Source organism: Salvelinus fontinalis, chromosome 39, assembly GCF_029448725.1.
Source record: "Salvelinus fontinalis isolate EN_2023a chromosome 39, ASM2944872v1, whole genome shotgun sequence".
NCBI lineage: Eukaryota > Metazoa > Chordata > Actinopteri > Salmoniformes > Salmonidae > Salvelinus > Salvelinus fontinalis.
Window position 1 is genome coordinate 25,508,359 of NC_074703.1, and position 17,707 is coordinate 25,526,065.

Here is a 17,707-nt window from a genome sequence, read left to right on the forward strand (position 1 = left end):
AGCCAGCGAGTACCAAAGAGTGAGTACTACTGACCTCTGTTGGTAGAGCAAGGTAGTACACTGTCAGAAATGTCTGCCCTTACTACCTTGCTATTTTATTTTTATTTTATTTAACTTGTCAAGTCAGTTAAGAACAAATTCTTATTTACAATGATGACCTACCAAAAGGTAAAAGGCCTCCTGCGAGGACGTGGGCTGGGATAAAAAAAGAATAATAATACAAATATAGAACACAACACTACATAAAGAGAGACCTAAGACAACAACATAACATGGCAGCAACACATGAAAACACAGCATGGTAGCAACACAACATGACAACAACATGGTAGCAACACAACATGGCAGCATCACAACATGATATCAGCACAAAACATGGTACAAACATTATTGTGCACAGACAACTGCACAATGGGCAAGAAGGTAGAGACAACAATACATCACGCGAAGTAGCCACAACTTTCAGTAAGAGTGTCCATGATTGAGTCTTTGAATGAAGAGATGGAGATAAAACGGTCCAGTTTGAGCGTTTTTTGCAGCTCGTTCCAGTTTCTAGCTGCAGTGAACTGAAAAGAGGTGCGACCCAGGGATGTGTGTGCTTTGGGGACCTTTAACAGAATGTGATTGGCAAAACGGGTGTTGTATGTGGAGGATGAGGGCTGCTGTAAGTATCTCAGATAGGGGGGAGTGAGGCTATTCAGCTGTTCTCTCAAGACCCAGAGCAAAAACAGAAGCAGACCCATCTCAGACAACTAAGACTCTAAAAATATCAGAACAAAAGAAAAAGGAAATAGGCCACTGCCAGTAACTTCATTTGTCCCAGTAAGGGCAACACATTTCATCAGGGTCAGCTGATCGAGCTTTGGGCCGATCTGCTGGATTGTGGTTTGTGTTCGTGTGTGTGCGTGCGTGTGTGTACGTGTGTGTGTGTGCGCATTTGTGTACATGCTCAAAGCTGGCGAAGGCTAATCAAGGACTACTTTTAGCCAGTAACAGTACCCCTCCAAATCACATATTCTACTTTCCTGACATACAGTAAAACCTCTATTGCTGACTTTCCTATAACCCCTTTGAAGTATGCCGTGCGATGAAGATTTAAATTAAATGTACTTAAAGTGTACTGAATTTATGTTTCCTGCTATAACCCTGAATGGACACACAGGCAGAGAGTAGGAAGAACAATGAGCTGACTCATAAAAACTTCCCTCTCAGTCCAATCAGACCACGAATCCAGAGGACGTAATTCAATCACCTGAAAGCATCATGTGACTGTCCCCTTGCCCTATATAAAGTTTGTTGCAACCATAGAGATAGATAAAAGACTCATCTTTGTATCTGTGCCATTATAGCGTCTGTGACAGCATGTGCAGCGCCATGGTGCCCCACAGTGGAGGTGTCAAAATACCTATAAAACCTAGTGGTCAAACAGGGAAATGGTTCCAATCGTTTTTTCCACCATTCATTTTTTTCCCAAAGGGGATTTTAGAAACACTTAAATAAGGGCTGTGTTTCGCTTACCCTGTGACGTTTTGATAACTGTGTAAATCTCTCTCGGACAAAGTGACTTTTATCAATATATTTGCATGTATATACCTCCCAAAAAGGAAATGCTAATTAGCTGTTAACTTCTTATGGCTGCAGGGGCAGTATTGAGTAGCTTGGATGAAAGGTGCACAGAGATGCCCATAGTAAACTGCCTGCTCCTCAGTCCCAGTTGCTAATATATGCATATTATTATTCATATTGGATAGAAAACACTCTGACGTTTCTACAACTGTTTGAATGATGTATGTGAGTATAACAGAGCTCATATGGCAGGCAAAAACCTGAGAAAAAATCCAAACAGGAAGTGGGAATTCTGAGTCTGGTCGATTTTCAACCAAGATCCTATTGAATTCACAGTGAGATATGAATGACTTTGCACTTCCTACGGCTTCCACTAGATGTCAACAGTCTGTAGAACCTTGTCTGATGCCTCTACTGTGAAGGGGGGCCGAATGAGAGGGGAATTATTCAGGTCTGCCATGACCTGACCATGCGCGTTCACATGAGAGGGAGCTCTGTTCCATCGCTCATCTGAAGTCAATGTAATTCTCCGGTTGGAATGTTATTCAAGATTTATGTTAAAAACATTCTAAAGATTGATTCAAAACATCGTTTGACATGTTTCTACTGACTGTTACGGAACTTTTTGACATTTCGTCAGCTTTTAGTGAGTGTTTGTGAGTGTTTGCTTTTAGTTTAGTGTTTGTTTACCAAACACGCTAACAAAAATAGCTATTTGGACATAAATTATGGACTTTACTGAACAAAACAAACATTTCTTGTGGGAGTCCTGGAAGTGCATTCCGACGAAGATCAGCAAAGGTAAGTGAAAATTTATAATGCTTTTTATGAGTTTTGTTGACTGCACAATTTGGCGGGTAACTGTATGGCTTGCTTTTGTGGCTGAACGCTGTTTTCAGATTATTGTGTTTTGCCGTAAAGCTTTTTGAAATCTGACACAGCGGTTGCATTAAGAACAAGTGTATCTTTAATTCTATGTAAAACATGTATCTTTCATCAAAGTTTATGATGAGTATTTATGTTATTTGACGTAGCTCTCTGCAATATCTCCGGATATTTTGGAGGCATTTCTGAACATGGCGCAAATGTAAACTGAGGTTTTTGTATATAAATATTAACTTTATCGAACAAAACATATATGTATTGTGTAACATGAAGTCATATGAGTGGCATCTGATGAAGATCATCAAAGGTTAGTGATTAATTTGATCTCTATTTCTGCTTTTTGTGACTCCTGTCTTTGGCTGGAAAAATGACTGTTTGTCTGTGATTTTGCGGTGACCTAACATAATCGTTTGTGGTGCTTTCGCTGAAAAGCCTATTTGAAATCGGACACTTTGATGGGATTAACAACAAGATTACCTTTAAAATGGTATAAGATACATGTATGTTTGAGGAATTTTAATTATGAGATTTCTGTTGTCTGAATTTGGCGCCCTGCACTTTCACTGGCTGTTGTCATATCGATCCCGTTAACGGGATTGCACCCATAAGAAGTGGGGAAACGATTGGAACCAATTCTCTTATTGACCTTCAGGTTTTAGGAATATTATGACTCTATAAAGGCTATTTACATTTTCTTCTTCCCAATTGGCGGATCACTCCGGATGAACATGACTCCAGCCAATAAAGTTGGACGTCCCATCCAGTTGACTACATTAAAAAGGTGGAAGTCCTCAATGGCACTGCCCATGCTAATATGGCCTTTTGACCACTAGAAGCCTCTATGGTTGCAACACGGCTCTTTAAGGCCGGAATTCAATCTGATCGCGATTTGTCTGCTATGCAGCTTTTAAAGGCAATGGTTCCGCGTTAGCGGAGACCGCGTTCATCATAAACACTGCATATGTCAGCTCAATCAAAAATGACCTTGAAATGAAGCATAGCAGACAAAGCGCAGTTGAATTGAATCCCTGCTTAAGTCTGTTACACAGACTACATTCAACTTCTGATCAGCCATTCTGTCACCGATTGTGAGCCAATTTCACTACAGTGAAATGTGAGAACTTTCTGGGTGAGATCATTCTGAAGAAGGTGGTGCAAGTAAATGTAGTAGACTTTATGCAGTTTAGGTTCTCTCAGTAGCCATGGTTACACCTTGCATTAACATGTGATTGTCATCCTCCGATCACTATCTGATCGAGACCACCCCTTCTTGTTTGTGTGTGTGTATGGGTGTGTGTGTGACTGACCTGATGAGGACCATGTAGCCTGGCGTGCCACCCAGGGAGATGATAAAGGAAGTGATGACAGAGAGAGCCAGGAAGTAAGGGAAGACACGGTCACAGTCATCTCTGTGAGGGCAGTGGCCTACACTGGCTGTCAGGTTACCACTGCTCAGCCCTGCTGCCACCACACAGCTACAGTTAGAGAACACCTGCAGAGGCACACACACGCACGCACGCACGCACACACACACACACACACACACACACACACACACACACACACACACACACACACACACAGAGACAAAACAATTTGACATAAAAACAGAAACAACATAACTTGCTGCTTCAAAAGTTTTCCGACTGAAATCATACTGAAATTAAAATGGAATTGAACTTTAACCTGTTGCTCACAAGTAATCTGATATATCAGATTACACAGTCCGTTTGCATCTCAAATGGCACTCTATTCCCTATATAGTGTACTACTTTTAAACAGAGCCCAAAAGTAGTTCACTATATAGGGAAGAGGGTGCCATTTCGGGATGCAGCCTCCGTGCTGGCAATGATCCTCATCTCACCGTGTTCTTCCCTGATCCTGTGGAGGTCTGGCAGCCAGCCAGGCAGGGAGAGACGTACGTGATGCCGTTCTCTCCACAGACAGGGTCCCAGTCTCTGTCTGAACACACACAGTCCGAGTTACAGGCTGAGAATACTGAGCGCTCCTCATACGATACGCCATCCACCCTGAGAGAGAGAAAGAAAAGGAGAGAAAGAGAAAGTGGGGCTGTTATTAATAGTAGATTTAATTCATATAGCGCTTTTCTTTAGACAGATAATCTAATGAATACAGACATGACTTGACCTCTGCCTGCTCAGATACAGAAGGTGTGATGTGTATTTAATCAAATGCATAATAAGATATATCCTGAACAAAAATATAAATGCAACAAGTGTCGTTCCCATGTTTCATGACCTGAAATAAAAGATCCCAGAAATGTTGTGCACAAATTTGTCAACATCCCTGTCATTTGTCAAGATAATCCATCCTCCTGACAGGTGTGGCATATCAAGAAACTGATTAAACAGCATGATCATTACAAAGATGCACCTTGTGCTGGGGACAATAAAAGGCCACTCTAAAATGTGCAGTTTTGTCAAACAACACAATGCCACAGATGTCTCAAGTTTTGAGGGAGCGTGCAATTGGCATGCTAACTGCAGGAATGTCCACCAGAGCGGTTGCCAGAGATCTAATGTTAATTTCTCTACCATATCGTTTTAGAGAATTTGGCAGTACGTCCAACCAGCCTCACAACCGCAGACCACGTGTAACCATGCCAGCCCAAGACCTCCACATCTTCACCTGCGGGATCTTCTGAGACCAGCCACCTGGACAGCTGATGAAACTGAGGAGTATGCCTGTAATAAAGCTCTTCTGTGAGTGGGCCTGGGTCCCAAGTGGATGGACCTATGGCTGCGTCCCTGCCCAGTCATGTAAAATCCATAGATTAGGACCTAATGGATTATTTTTAATTGACTGATTTCCTTACATGAACTGTAACTTAGCAAAATTGTTTCTATTTTTGTTCAGTATACTTTCACCGATTCAATGAATACTAATGTTATCAACCAAATTCAGTGCCGGTTCTGATATTGACATTAGCAGCAAACAGTCTTGACAGGGCCAGGGGGCGTACAGTACAGTAGATGGGTGAAATCCCTGATTCGCTATTCTAGACCACATCTCTCCAGTGTTGGAGGTATGCTGTCCTCTAGGAGCAATTATTAGCATACGCACTCCAGCATGTTACCCGTTTGTGGTGCTGGGAATAGAACATTTACAGAGTAAATACTGTATGTACCTAAGGGCAACTTCTACCAAGAGCTCTGTGTGTGTGTGTGTGTGTGTGTGTGTGTGTGTGTGTGTGTGTGTGTGTGTGTGTGTGTATCCCCCACCGGTTGTAGGGCAGTGTGATCCCAGCCACTTTGGCGTTCTCGCAGCTCATGACGAAGAAGAAGAGGGATAGGAAGTAGCCTATCAGAGAGGTGCCGAACGCAAACTTGGCTGCTCCCATGATGCTCAGCTTCAGCCTCTTCATGAGCAGGCCGCCAGTGAAAATTCCCAACGCCACAGCAGGGATGTTGATTGTACCTGGAACAAACAACACACACTCTGTTAAGACATAGGTCTCATTCTTTAGAAATGTTCTTCATTCCTAGTCATGGAGGATTTAGGCCAGGACTAAGGTCTTGACGACAGGTTCAATGGGACTGAAACACCATGTGAGCCAGCCAAAGCCCTAAACCAGGCATTCACTTTCACACAATACCATACTGTAGCTTTTGCTACCTTTCATACCACTGTAGCTAAAAGTCTACCTTTTATGCCAGTGCTATTCCACAACCCAATACAGCCCCATACATACAGTAGAGTAGAACCAGGCCATACCGCCTGAGACTCAGCCTTTGATATAGTTGACAGTAGAGAGAACACACAGTAGCGCTGTCCAACTCCCACTCAAACACCAAAGCTCTTGGTCTTTTTCATACATCAATGTACAGATACCATATTTTATCTATCCGTACTATTACTGTAGTTATGCTAGATATTGCATTACCTTTCATACACCGCATGCACTGGTCAGGTCAATAGTGGAGCATGAGGCCTATTTAGATCAGCATTCACATTTGAGGGTTGAATCATAACACATTGTATAGCTCAATAAAACAGCGCCTTTGACCTCCTACTGCTTGATCGAGTCTTAACAATATTGTATGCATGTGCGTATCTTTCAAGTTTTCAATCTAAATTGGACTAGGAATCAAGGCCAGTATCGGGGGTAACGCGTTACAAAGTAACCGGTTAGAGTACTCAGATTACTTTTTTGTGGTAACGAGTAATTTAACAGGTACATGTTTCTATTTAATGAATCAGTTCTTAATTACGTTTTCAAATAAGCAAGTCATTCATTTTACAATATTATTTCCTTTTTTGTTGTTGTTTCTAACTAGTGAGATGGCAGAGACAATATGGTGGAAGAATTCGCATTACTTTGAATTGGTAAGGGGAATAGGACAGGAACATGTCTGTAAAATGCTAACTCTGCCCCGGGGATAAGTGCCTGTCCGCTGCGAAGAACTCCACTTTAAATATCAAGAAGCACCTTTAGACTTTTTCTTGTGCCGTATAACGTTAATCGCTACTTTAGAGGAAAGCCGTGAAATAAATCAACAAGGTGTTTTATTTTTGACTTTGAGTTCTGAATGTTGGAACGTGCATACGTTGTCCTTTTGAGAAGGCCACGCTGCTGCAACTTCTATGAAAATAATACAACTAATTGGTATCTAGACAGTCTGGTTGTTGTGGTTCATGAATTGCATGTTTGGAAAGGGCTATTGCTCGTGTTAACTTGTGTGTTTTCATATCTCTCTGCCAAGTTTGTATCTGTGTTTAAAACAGATTGGTAGCCAGTTGTCCTTGTATTTGAGCTCTCCTTTTACTGTGCCCAGTTAGTTTTATACAGCGCCTTCGGAAAGTATTCATACACCTTGACATTTTGTTGAGAAAACAGCCTGAATTTAAAATGGATTGAATGGAGATTTTGTGCCATTGGCCTACACACACAATACCCCATAATGTCAAAGTGGAATTATGTTTTTTTTTTATTAATTCAAAATGAAAAGCAGAAATGTCTTGACTCATTAAGTGTTCAACTCCTTTGTCTATGGCAAGCATACATAAGTCCAGGAGTAAAAATGTGCTTAACAAGTCACATAATAAGTTGCATGGAATCATAATTTAACATGATTTATTAATGACTACCTCATCTCTGTACCCCACACATACAGATAAGTGTAAGGTCCCTCAGTCGAGCAGTGAATTTCAAAACAGATTCAACCACAAAGACCAGGGAGGTTTTCCAATGCCTCACAAAGAAGGGCACCTATGGGTAGATTGGTTAAAATAAAAAGCAGACGTTGAATATCCCTTTGAGCATGGTGAAGTTATTAATTACACTTTGGATGGTGTATCAATACACCCAGTCACTACAAAGATACAGGTGTCCTGTGGTGGAAATAGTCAAGGGATGTGAGTACTTTCTGGAGGAACTGTATATTGTATGTATTATTTTTACTTATGTGTAAATAATTTGTCACGCCCTGGCCTTAGTTATCTTTATTTTCTGTAATATTTTGGTTAGGTCAGGGTGTGACAGGGGGGATGTTTGTGTTTTTGTCTTGTCTTGGGTGGTTGTAGTGTCTAGGGGGTTTTGTTAGAGTGTATGGGTTAGTGTTGAGTGTAGGTTTCTAGGTATGTCTATGGTTGCCTGAATGGTTCTCAATCAGAGACAGCTGTCATTCATTTGTCTCTGATTGGGAGCCATATTTAAGGCAGCCATAGGCATTGGGCTGTTGTGGGTAATTGTCTATGTCATTGTGTAGTGTTTAGTGTCAGCACGATTTGTTTAAATAGCTTCACAATCGTCAGTTTGTTGTTTTTGTTTCGTCGTTATAATTAAAAAGAATGTAATTTTCACACGCTGCGTTTGTCCTCTCTTCCACGTCAAGATGATCGTGACATAATTCAACAAAATAATGTATTTATTAAGAGAATTGTAAAGGAGATATTTAATCTGTCATTATTACTTGAGCTGGCATAGGCCAGAGTTATAGATTACGGACGAAAGGCATATTTTTTACGGTAGCCACTAGGCCAGGGATCGGCAACATGTGGCCCACGGGCCTAAACCGTCCCGGAAGTGATTTTCTGGGGGTAAAGAACACTGTAAAATCACAAGGACTTCAGATGAAAGAGTTTAATTTAGAAAGTCTGTTCTTAAGTATTCCCACATAAAAATGTGATTGTGTCTCAATATAATCATGGTATGAAATGATTATCATTTTCAAATACAACCTCTTTTTGGGCTTAGTTGTGGTCAATTTGCAGTGTACAAATGATTATAATTATGTTCCTGTACCCCAACCATCTGCTCCGGTGGCTTAATCTAGTTGCCTACCCTTGCACAAGGCCTATCAGTCGTCAGAGTCTCGCCATTTAAAAGTAGTGTGCATAAAGCTAATTCTGATAGCCCCTTAAAGGTCCAACACAACTGTTTTCATCTGAATATCAAATAATGTCTGGGTAACAATTACTGTGATTGTTTTCAATTAAAGTGGTCAAAAAGAAACAAAAATAGCTTCTTAGCAAAGACCAATTTCTCAAGCAAGAATTTACCTAGGACTGTCTGGGAGTGGTCTGAGCGGGGAGGGGAAAACTATCTGTTATTGGCGGTTTGGAACTCTTTCTTATTGGTCTATTAACTAATTTACCGCCTGGTGATGTCACCATGCAGGCCAAAACTCCATCCCACCAAAACAGGCAGAAATTTCAGGTTGTCTTTTCAAAAAGCTCTTACACCAAAAGGGCAGTATCATCATTTTCACAATTTCACAGTATAATTCCAACCTCATAGTGTGGAAATATACACTGCTCAAAAAAATAAAGGGTACACTTAAACAACACAATGTAACTCCAAGTCAATCACACTTCTGTGAAATCAAACTGTCCAATTAGGAAGCAACACTGATTGACAATAAATTTCACATGCTGTTGTGCAAATGGAATAGACAAAAGGTGGAAATTATAGGCAATTAGCAAGACACCCCCAAAAAAGGAGTGATTCTGCAGGTGGTGACCGCAGACCACTTCTCAGTTCCTATGCTTCCTGGCTGATGTTTTGGTCACTTTTGAATGCTGGTGGTGCTCTCAATCTAGTGGTAGCATGAGACGGAGTCTACAACCCACACAAGTGGCTCAGGTAGTGCAGTTCATCCAGAGATGGCACATCAATGCGAGCTGTGGCAAAAAAGTTTGCTGTGTCTGTCAGCGTAGTGTCCAGAGCATGGAGGCGCTAACAGGAGACAGGCCAGTATATCAGGAGATGTGGAGGACACTCTAGGAGCTCAGATGCAAAAATGTTATGTCCAACGTTTCAACAGACAAGCTGTCTTCATCAGGGTATAATGACAAACACTGCGGGGTGACTCATTTATATAGTGTCAAAAGACACTTGTTTTTGGTAACGCGGAAGTAATGTAACAAGTTACTTTCCATAGTAAATAACGTTGTAACGTAACAAGTTACTTTTAAAAGTAACGGTCCCCAACACTGATCAAGGCATATAAGCTATATGATTGGCCAACGTTACGTACCCATCAGGAAATTGGCTTTTGATGCTGACTGTCCGTAATGCTGCTCTATGTACTTGGGCTTGTAGGTTACCATGCCGATGAGAGAGTTCAGCTGAATGATGGTCACACACAGGTAGATGAAGTACACTGGGTTCCCCAGGAGGGTTTTCAACGTTGGTATGAAATCTAGATTAAAAACAATCAGCAGAACATCATCACTCGTCAACGACATCATCAGTTGTCAAGGTCATTTTTGTCTACCCTTTTCCATACTATGGTAATTTCACCCAAAGCAACCTGAATTTAATATACCATTTTACCTGACCAGACCTTGAAAAAGCATTTTTAAACTCCAATCATAATCTAAACCAGAAAATGTTCCAACTTCATCCCCATTCAACAAAATACCTTTGGCCATCTCCAGAAAGCTGGCTGGCTCGTCGGCTTGGTACTTATGCTCCAGGAGAGGGGAGTCTTTGATGAAGCTAGTCTGCTCCGGGGTGCACTGGGCTGGGCCTCGGTCTGACGGGATGGGCAGGGAACGGGGTAGGAACCAGAAGGGGATGGCTGAAAGCAGGGTGATCACCCCAGCTATAAGGTAACCTAACCACCAGGCCCCCACCCAACGAGCATCACCAGGGCTTATGGTGATACTCTCTATACAGCAAGGGGAGACACAGAATTTGATTTATTAGGATCCCCATTAGCCGACGACAAGGGTGACAGCTAGTCTTACTGGGGTCCGATATATAACGAAAAATACATTACAGACAAAATACTTTACAATATACATACATTTAAAAACATTAACGTGTAGTGTGTGTGTGCATCTATCAATTACACATACATGTCAATACATACATATAACAAGAGAAGGCTATGGTGATAGTCTCTATAGAGGGAGGACAAGCACAGAGAGAGAGCTGTGGCTGTTGGGGACAAAATACATTATGAGTACACTAGCAACGTTCCTAGCGACAAGACTTACTGGAGAGAAAAAACAAGCACAGCACAGCTGCTTTTTGTGCATATCTTAACCATCTCTCCTGCTTTATATTGGTTACTCAAATTTAGTAGCTGACGTCACCGCACAGTGTTCTGGAGGACACTAGTTCAATTAGTCTGATAACCTAGAATCTAGAAGCATGAGTATACATAACAAACACTTATTGAACACTGTCAGCGAGTGCACTCTAGGAACGACAATGAACTTAACTCAGAGCGCTGTTTGTTAGTCTAATAGTAACAGAACAGAGGTGAATGCCCTGTCTCTGTCTAAACTGGAGAACTCACTATTACAGTCCAAAAGTGTGTAGGCGGCCTAGACAGAATACTCAGTGTTTCGCTAGATACCGGTTACTCACCCATGTTGACAAATCCAATGTCCACGTATATTTTGGCACACAGAGATCCCAGTAAATAGCCAAACACAGGACCAATGACTGCTATGGTCTGAACGCAGCCTGAAATATGAAAGACACACACACGCACATGCACACGCACGCACACACACACAGCAATTGATTTATTATACTACCCAGAGACAGTTCCATTAGGCAGTAAACAATAAGACGGGTGTGTGTGATTTTTAAAAGGTCAAAGAGATGCCTCTGCTTATCTGGAGCATTTGTCCATTCATGTTATCACAAACAGCTAGATTAGCATTAACCAGCGATAGCAGACACCTGCACAGCAGATGTTTTGGAAGTGAGCAGCCCCACTTGAGTTAGAAGTTCAGAACGAGAAAGTGTAGGCTATATAGAAATAATTACACTCAAATTGAAAAATCCTAAATCTTAATAATGACAATTTTTTATTATCCTAATCGAGATGTAACTATGTGTTGTTGTATGTGTCGAACTGCTTTGCTTTATCTTGGCCAGGTCGCAATTGTAAATGAGAACGTGTTCTCAATTTGCCTACCTGGTTAAATAAAGGTTAAATAAAAATAAAATAAATAAATGTAGATTACATTTCACATTCCAGTTTTCAAACTTGTAAAAAAGGCTGCATGAGATTTCTGTTAATGTAACTGGCAATGGCAATGTCTGCTTTTCATGTAAAGCTGGGAGCCACTTGTGGATTTGACAGCTCTAACGCAGTTCCACTTCCCACACTGTCTTAACATCAGCTATGCGGATGTTGGCTGAAGCGGATCTGATTGAATCGGACCCTTAGTGTATGAATCAGATTGTCAGATCTACGTAACATATTAACATATAACGTACTTCAAATCATGGACAGTGACATTATCTAAAATGTGTTTGTTTTTCCAATTGGTCTATTACCAATGTAAAATGCAGCATTTTCCTCCCTGGCGAAATCATCTATATACGAGATCCCAAGGGGCTGCACTGGAGTCTCCCCAATCCCTCGTAAGACGTTCCCCAGGAACACATAGATCCACATGGAGAGGTTGGACTCTCCTTCACAACCTACTGGAAAGGGGGAAGGAGAGAGAGAATAGTTACAGCACTGTTTGTGTGTGTGTGTACGCACGTATCCGTGTGTATCCATGAGTACATGTGTGTGTTTGTGTGCGTACATTTGTGTGTGCGTGGGTTTGTGTTTGCGTGGTTGCATGCATGTATGCACATGACCATGTGTGCGTGTGTTTAGGTGACACACCTGTCCCTGTGCTTGGTGCCTTAGAAAGCGGGTCACCCGAAGCTAGCGCGGCGGGTGACAACAGACGCGCTGGACATGGAGAGAGGTTATTGGTTGAATTCACTGACGATCGGATTGACGTTTCGAACTTATAGCTGCGTACAAAACACCAATGCGACTGTTTAGCGAAGGGAGGGGAGAGAGCACCACGTTATACAGTTAGAGAGGACAGAGACAAAGCAGAACATGAGTGCAATGAAACACTTAGGAAACAACGTTTTATACATTCAAGCACATCATGTTATACGCGATACTAACGATAGGAAGAAGCTTTCCTGGCTTCCCTTGTATAATACAAAACAATTGGCGACAATGTGTTTTTCGGGAAAACATCACACAGCTGTTAAAATGCATATAGTAAAACTTCTCTTGGCATTCAGTAAAGAGACTCCATACAGTGCAGCATATATTCTTTAAGATTCACTATGTTCCCATCTTGTGGGAGGGATTAAACATTCTGACTGATCAAACTTTCATGACCAAGCCAAGCTAATGAGAACACATGATAAAACACATAACCATGCATTAGCCCACAAACGATATATATGCAACAAATACAACAAATAAAATATGTACAAAATACAGTATATTAGCATATCACTACAGAGTCACAGTGATATCTGTCCTTTCCCAGACTTTATCCAAACACACAGAAATACAGAGCATTCGGAAAGTATTCAGACACCATGACTTTTTCCACATTTTGTTACGTTACAGCCTTATTCTAAAATGGATTAAATACATTTTTCCCCCATCAATCTACACACAATACCCCATAATGACAAAGCAAAAACAGCTTTTTAGAAATCTTTGCAAATGTATAAAAAATAAATAAATAAATGAAATATCACATTCTCATAGTATTCAGACCATTTGCTTTGAGATTCGAAATTGAACTCAGATGTGTCCTGTTTCCATTGATCATCCTTGAAATGTTTCTACAACTTGATTGGAGTCCCCCTGTGGTAGATTCAATTGATTGGACGTGATTTGGAAAGGCACACACCTGTCTACATACAGTGGCTTGTAAAAGTGTTCACCCCCTTAACATTTTTCCTATTTTGTTGACTGGAATTAAAATGTATTTTGGGGGGGGGGTTTGTATCATTTGATTTACACAACATGCCTCCCCCTTTGTAGAAGCAAAATCTTTTTTATTGTGAAACAAACAAATAAGACAAAAGAAATGGAAACTTAAGCATGAATAACTATTCACCCCCCCAAAGTCAATACTTTATAGAGCCACCTTTTGCAGCAATTACAGCTGCAAGTCTATTGGGGTATATCTCTATAAGCTTGGCATACTAGCCACTGGGATTTTGCCCATTCTCCAAGGCAAAACTGCTCCAGCTGCTTCAAGTTGGATGGGTTCCGCTGGTGTACAGCAATATTTAAGTCATACCACAGATTCTCAATTGGATTGAGGTCTGGGCTTTGACTAGGCCATTCCAAGACATTTAAATGTTTCCCCTTAAACCACTTGAGTGTTGCTTTAGCAGTATGCTTAGGGTCATTGTCCTGCTGGAAGGTGAACCTCCGTCCCCGTCTCAAATCTCTGGGAGACTTAAACATGTTTCCCTCAAGATTTTCCCTGTATTTAGCACCATCCAACATTCCTTCATTTCTGACCAGTTTCCCAGTCCCTGTTGATGAAAAACATCCCCACACCATGATGCTGCCACCACCATGCTTCACTGTGGGGATAATGTTCTCGGGGTGATGAGAGGTGTTGGGTTTGCGCCAGACATTGTTTTCCTTGATGGCCAAAAAGCTCAATTTTAGTCTCATCTGACCAGAGTACCTTCTTCCATATGTTTGGGGAGTCCCCCTCATGCCTTTTAGCGAACACCAAATGTGTTTGCTTATTTCTTTTTTAAAGCAATGGCTTTTTTCTGGCCACTCTTCCGTAAAGCCCAGCTCTGTGGAGTATACGGCTTAAAGTGGTCCTATGGACAGATACTCCAATCTCCACTGTGGAGCTTTGCAGCTCTATCATGGTTATCTTTGGTCCCTTTGTTGCCTCTCTGATTAATGCCCTCCTTGCTTGGTTCGGGAGTTTTGGTGGGCGGCCCTCTCTTGGCAGGTTTGTTGTGATGCCATATTCTTTCCATTTTTTAATAATGGATTTAAATGGTGCTCCGTGGGATGTTCAAAGTTTCAGATATTTTTTTATAACCCAACCCTGATCTGTACTTCTCCACAAGTTTGTCCCTGACCTGTTTGGAGAGCTCCTTGGTCGTCATATTGCCCCTTGCTTGGTGGTGCCCCTTGCTTAGTGGTGTTGCAGACTCTAGGGCCTTTCAGAACAGGTTTATGTATACCAAGATCATGTGATACTTAAATAAAGTCCACCTGTGTCCAATCTAACAAATTATGTGACTTCTGAAGGTAATTGGTTGCACCAGAGCTTATTTACGGGCTTCATAGCAAAGATGGTGAATACATATGCACGCACCACTTTTCCATTTTTTGGGGTATTTTCTTTGTTGAAACAAGTTATTTTTTTCACTTCACCAATTTGGACTATTTTGTGTATGTCCATTACATGAAATCCAAATAAATCTCCATTTAAATTACAGGTTGTAATGCAACCAAATAGTAAAAATGCCAAGGGGGATGAATACTTTTGCAAGGCACTGTAAGGTCCCACAGTTGACAGCGCATGTCAGAGCAAAAACCAAGCCATGAGGTCAAAGGAATTGTTCGTGGATCTCAGAGACAGGATTGTGTTGAAGCACAGATTTGGGGAAGGGTACCAAAACATTTCTGCAGCATTGAAGGTCACCAAGAATACAGTGGCCTCCATCATTCTTAAATAGAAGTTTCGAACAACCAAGACTCTTCCTAGAGCTGGCCGCCCGGCCAAACTGGGGAGAAAGGCCTTGGTCAGGGAAGTGACCAAGAACCGATGGTCATGCTGATAGAGCTGTAGAGTTCCTCTGTGGAGATGGGAGAACCTTCCAGAAGGACAACCATCTCTGCAGCACTCCACCAAATCAGGCCTTTATGTTAGAGTGGCCAGACGGAATCCACTCCTCAGTAAAAGTTACATGACTGCCCGCTTGGAGTTTGCCAAAAGGAAATGAAAGACTCTCAGACAATGAGAAACAAGATTCTCTAGTCTGATGAAACCATGATTGAACTCTTTGGCCTGGAGGAAACCTGGCACCATCCCTACGGTGAAGCATGGTGTTGGCAACATCATGCTGTGGAATGTTTTTCAGCGGCAGGGACTGGGAGACTAGTCAGGATCGAGGGAAAGATGAAAGGAGCAAAGTACAGAGAAATCCTCGATGACAACCTGCTCCAAAGCGCTCAGGGCCTCTGACTGGGGCGAAGGTTCACCTTCCAACAGGACAACGACCCTAAGCACACACCCAAGACAATGCGGGAGTGGCTTCGGGACAAGTCTCTGAATGTCCTTGAGTGGACCAGACAGAGCTCGGACTTGAACCTGATAAAACATCTCTGGAGAGACCTGAAATAGCTGTGCAGCAACGCTCCCCATCCAACTTGACATAGCTTGAGAGGATCTGCAGAGAAGAATGGGAGAAACTCCCCAAATACAGGTGTGGCAAGCTTGTAGCGTCATACCCAAGAAGACTCAAGGCTTTAATCGCTTCCAAAGGTGCTTCAACAAAGTACTGAGTAAAGGTTCTGAATACTATGTAAATGTGATATTTCCGTTTTTCATTTTTATTAACAATTCCTAAAAACTTATTTTTGCTTTGTCATTATGGGATATTGTGTGTAGATTGATGAAGAACCAAGATTTAATACATTTGAGAATAAAGCTGTAACAAAAAAAATGGAAAAAGTCAATAAATAAATACTGAATACTTTTTGAATGCACTTTAGACTGACATTTCCCTTAAACACAGGATAACTGGAAACGTGATTCAGACTAGAGTACACACACAGGCACGCACTTATCCAGATAAGCTTTAGCTTACTGTACCACAAGTGCATTCTGAAAAGCATTTCACAATAACATCTGCTAAATATGTGTATGTGATCATTTTATTTGAAAAGGAAGCTGGAAACGCAAGCATTGTAAGTTAATCCTCCTTCAAAATAAAAGTCAGTAAAACCTCACCGTCCGATGAGGAAGTGTGGCAGAGCGATGATGAATGTTCCCACTGCCATCAGTACACAGCCCATGGCTATGATCTTGGGCCGATGCAGCTTTGCACCAAAGTAACTCACGAATGCTATCACCAACAGGTTACCTGGTAGGGCGACAGACAGACACAGAATTTGACTGTTCTTAGCTGCCATTTAAATTCTCAAATTGACAAATCTGATGAATCGAGATACAGTTTAGAAACTATTCTAGTTACAACTCTATTTGGATTCCGTTCCTGAATGGATTCTTGAATTGTCGAGTTGACATGGAACTGACCCCAGCTCTGATACAATGGTCTGCTTCGATTTATTCACAATCACAATGCCTAATTCCTCTAATTGATGTACAGTTCAACTATAGTTTTGGCAAGTCGGTTAGGACATCTACTTTGTGCATGACAAAAGTAATTTTTCCAACAATTGTTTACAGACAGATTATTTCACTTATAATTCACTGTATCACAATTCCAGTGGGTCAGAGGTTTACTTACATACACTAAGTTGACTGTGTATTTAAACAGCTTGGAAAATTTCAGAAAATTATGTCATGGCTTTAGAAGCTTCTGATAGGCTAATTGACATCATTTGATTCAATTGACGGTGTACCTGTGGATGTATTTCAAGGCCCACCTTCAAACTCAGTGCCTCTTTGCTTGACATTATGGGAAAATCAAAAGAAATAAGCCAAGACTTCAGGAAAACAAATTATAGACCGCCACAAGTCTCGTTCTTCCTTGGGAGCAATTTCCAAATGCCTGAATGTACCACGTTCATCTGTACAAACAACAGTACGCAAGTATAAACACCATGGGACCACGCAGCCGTCATACCGCTCAGTGTTCTGTCTCCTAGAGATTAACCTACTTTGGTGCGAAAAGTGCAAATCAATCCCAGAACAACAGCAAAGGACCTTGTGAAGATGCTGGAGGAAACAGGCACAAAAGTATCTATATCCACAGTAAAACGAGTCCTATATCGACATAACC

General features: G+C 41.4%; 1 protein-coding gene across 3 annotated transcripts in view; it reads right to left on the reverse strand.

Moving 5' to 3' along the window:
• Window positions 1-17,707, reverse strand: part of LOC129838671 (solute carrier organic anion transporter family member 1C1-like) — a 90,977-nt gene that overhangs the window by 5,983 nt on the left and 67,287 nt on the right. For 2 of the 3 annotated variants that reach the window (XM_055905797.1, XM_055905799.1), the window contains exons 4-12: window positions 16,693-16,825; window positions 12,558-12,691; window positions 12,218-12,367; window positions 11,294-11,392; window positions 10,338-10,586; window positions 9,951-10,115; window positions 5,694-5,889; window positions 4,316-4,481; window positions 3,759-3,943 (exon numbers count right to left, since the gene is read on the reverse strand). In XM_055905797.1, the coding sequence (XP_055761772.1) occupies window positions 3,759-3,943; window positions 4,316-4,481; window positions 5,694-5,889; window positions 9,951-10,115; window positions 10,338-10,586; window positions 11,294-11,392; window positions 12,218-12,367; window positions 12,558-12,691; window positions 16,693-16,825 (1,477 nt within the window). The remainder of the gene's footprint in view (window positions 1-3,758; window positions 3,944-4,315; window positions 4,482-5,693; window positions 5,890-9,950; window positions 10,116-10,337; window positions 10,587-11,293; window positions 11,393-12,217; window positions 12,368-12,557; window positions 12,692-16,692; window positions 16,826-17,707) is intronic. The other variant, XM_055905798.1, reaches the window with a different exon arrangement.